The sequence below is a fragment of the Pistacia vera genome, unplaced genomic scaffold (genome assembly GCF_008641045.1).
Source record: "Pistacia vera cultivar Batoury unplaced genomic scaffold, PisVer_v2 Contig39, whole genome shotgun sequence".
Taxonomy (NCBI): Eukaryota; Viridiplantae; Streptophyta; class Magnoliopsida; order Sapindales; family Anacardiaceae; genus Pistacia; species Pistacia vera.
Window position 1 is genome coordinate 295,663 of NW_022196212.1, and position 2,972 is coordinate 298,634.

A 2,972-nucleotide genomic window follows, 5' to 3' on the forward strand; every position below is an offset into this window, starting at 1 on the left:
GACTACCATTTTGTTCGTGAATTAATTGCCAATGGTTCTCTCAAAGTCGCCTTTGTTCCCTCTCATCTTCAGCTTGCCGATTCATTTACCAAGGGCGTCACCAAGCCTCAATTTCTACTTTTTCGTAACAAACTTCACATGCTTCCTTCTGCCACGCTCAGCTTGAAGGGGGGTGATAAGGATGAATCCTCTTTGGATTAGTCTTTCTTTGATCTTAGATGATTGTATACTGTATTTATCTTAATTATCCTGTATTTATCTTTTATAGGATAATCTCAACTACATATATTTTGTTATAGGACTTTTCTATTGTAAATACACTTTATATAATGAAACAGATTGCCTCAATATTCATTGAGGATTTCAGTTACATATACACGGGTCTTTGAACCTCTATACTTTCATATCTTAGAAACAAAACTCAACAAATCACACATGCACGCTTGAAATATTGAGAAAAGGGTTTGATTTTTGCCATTCACCCTCCTAATCCTATAATTGACTACTTATTACAGTGCTTGGATTTCGATCTCCACCGTTCAGATGTAGAGTTGTGTTTCATGAACAACATATCCAAAAATCAGAACGATCGGACAGCAAACGAGCTCCAGATCACGATTTGATGATGCACTGTTCACAGACTCAAAAACTAATATATCCTCTCTTCTTCTCTCTCACTCTACCATTTTCAGCCGCACCGATTCCCCTTTCTTCTCCTTTTTCTTCTTTCCTTCTTTCTTTTTTTCTTTTTCTGCTCTGGTTTTACTTTCTCCCTCAGCTCGCGTCTTCTTCTTCTTCCTTTGGGCGAACTGCCCAGCTTTCTTCTTCTTTTAAACAAAACATTTTTCTGAAATTTTTCTGCCCCCCAATATTCTCTAAATTTCAATCTAATCCCGCCACCTAAGCTTCTCCTGCCAAACATGTCCAGATTTTTCCCTCTTGATACATGCAAACCCATCAGAATTTATTTCTTTGTTTTCACCCCTTAATGCAACTTTAAAAACTGACAAAAATACCCCTTTCTTACAATAATACCATAAAATCAAATAGAAAGAGAATTAAATAACTAATTAAAATTCATGCTATTACTAAATTAGAAATGGGGATTTACATCTATAGGGTTGACTTCTTATAAAAATTAAAAAAGGCATGATAAGCAGACTTGTATGATATAATTTATCTTACCCATAGAGCTGTGCGATGATTGCACTTTTATTGGAAGACATGCTATATTGTGCATCCTTTGGGCCATGTTATAAAATTTTCACTTTCTGGTGATTCAGTGATGGTTATGATTATAGTTAGACAGTCCGTATGTTTCTTTTTTCCAGACTCTTGCTTCAGATCCTTTAGCAAATGTTGATAAAGAAAAGACAGACATTTTTATGTATTGTACTGGAGGTATCCGCTGTGATGCATATTCTACTATCCTAAGGTAGTTCACTGTTTCCTTCATTTTCCTTGTCATTATAATTGCATGTTTGATGTTAAAGGTGTTATATCATTCTGGATATACTTTTCACTTAGATTGATTCCTTCTGTTGCATAGAGCACTTTTAGCTCTTATAAGAGTTGTCAAAGAGGCATAAGTAGTTTTCTCTTTAAAGTTATTAATGGATACACAGGAATATATTTAGTTTTAGTTTTCTACTGTATTGAGAAAAAATAAATTATCTGCAGGGCTTATTCCAATTTAGTTTGACTATATAGCGCAACAAGCTTAATTTTCTTCCCTTTTACGAAGTGTTCAGTTTTTTTTTGTTTTTTAATGGGTTTCCGAAATTTTTACACCTTGAAGGGAGTTGTTTCTCACTATCTTAAGAATGAAGGTCCTGTGGAGTGGGTTGGGAATTTGTTTATGTTTGATTCCTGTCTTTCTCTTCCACCTGCAACCTACAAGCCTGAAGCTATGACTGAAGCAAGGAAGACTGGACAAGTTTCTGAAAATCCATTTGCTACATGCTATATATGTGATTCACAAATTTCTGAGTTAAGGCATCGAAACTGTGCAAATCTTGATTGCAACGTACTCTCTGTAAGTCACTTTTCTCTCTTTCCTTCTTCTCCTGCAGTTTGTGTGTCTTTCATAACTGGGCTCCGAAGAGCCAGTTCATGTTAGATGCATAAGTCCTGGAGTTTTACTTTTTTTTTTCGTGATCTTGCTTGTGGGAACTGCAAATTTGTGATCAATGAAGACCTATTGGGTTTATCTTGCTCATATCCCCTAAATCAAAATCCTGATTATGCTCTTTCAAAATATCTCCCAGTATTTTTGTTGTTTTATCTCAATTTTGTCAACTGAAAATGCTTAAAAAGAAGGTCATGTATGGAATCGAAGATTGAGGACTTCAATTGCTTTCTCTTCAAATTTCTATTATCACTTTGCACAATGGCACTCATCTTCTACTGTTTATCTTTTCGGTTAAATGTTTAACCCTTTGCACTCATCGCCTCTTCCCCTTATTACACATGTTAGTGAATTAAAATGAAGATGACTCTCAAACCAAGCCTGTTTTCATGTATCTTGTTCAGATGCTACTCCGACTGTGTGAAGACTTTACGGGGATGCTGCTGTATAAATTGCACTACTGCCCCTCGACTTACACCTCTTCTTCCTGGACATGAAGATACCGAAAATGGCATAGTTATCGAGATTCAAAACTGCAAACAAGCTGACAACCTGGCCATTCTTTATGCGATGGAAGATCATCTCCAACCCATTGCACCAAATTGATGTGATTTTTTGTGTAAAACTCTATTGCATCTCCAATCAATTGCACTAAATATTACACCAAAAAGAATATTCTTTATAATATTCTATTTCTTTTTCTTTTATTGTAATAATCAACAATTAATCTATTTCACTCATTATTTTTGTATATATTAATTAAATATTAAGAATGATATTTTTATTAAATAATAATTACTTTGAAAATTATAATTTAATAAAATTAAACTTTATTAATCAAATA

The 2,972-nt window shown here is 34.3% G+C and overlaps 2 protein-coding genes across 2 annotated transcripts in view; both read left to right on the top strand.

Annotated features, from left to right (window-relative positions):
• Positions 1–201, top strand: part of LOC116140989 (uncharacterized mitochondrial protein AtMg00810-like) — a 1,197-nt gene extending 996 nt beyond the window's left edge. The window contains exon 1 of the mRNA XM_031426555.1: positions 1–201. This exon is cut by the window's left edge and continues 996 nt beyond it. Within this exon, the coding sequence (XP_031282415.1) occupies positions 1–201 (201 nt within the window).
• A 1,567-nt stretch (positions 202–1,768) lies between these two features.
• On the top strand, positions 1,769–2,734 carry LOC116140990 (rhodanese-like domain-containing protein 8, chloroplastic). Its single transcript, XM_031426556.1, has 2 exons — positions 1,769–1,995; positions 2,533–2,734. The coding sequence occupies exons 1-2, from the start codon at positions 1,769–1,771 to the stop codon at positions 2,732–2,734; spliced, it is 429 nt and encodes a 142-aa protein (XP_031282416.1).
• Positions 2,735–2,972: the final 238 nt, after the last annotated feature.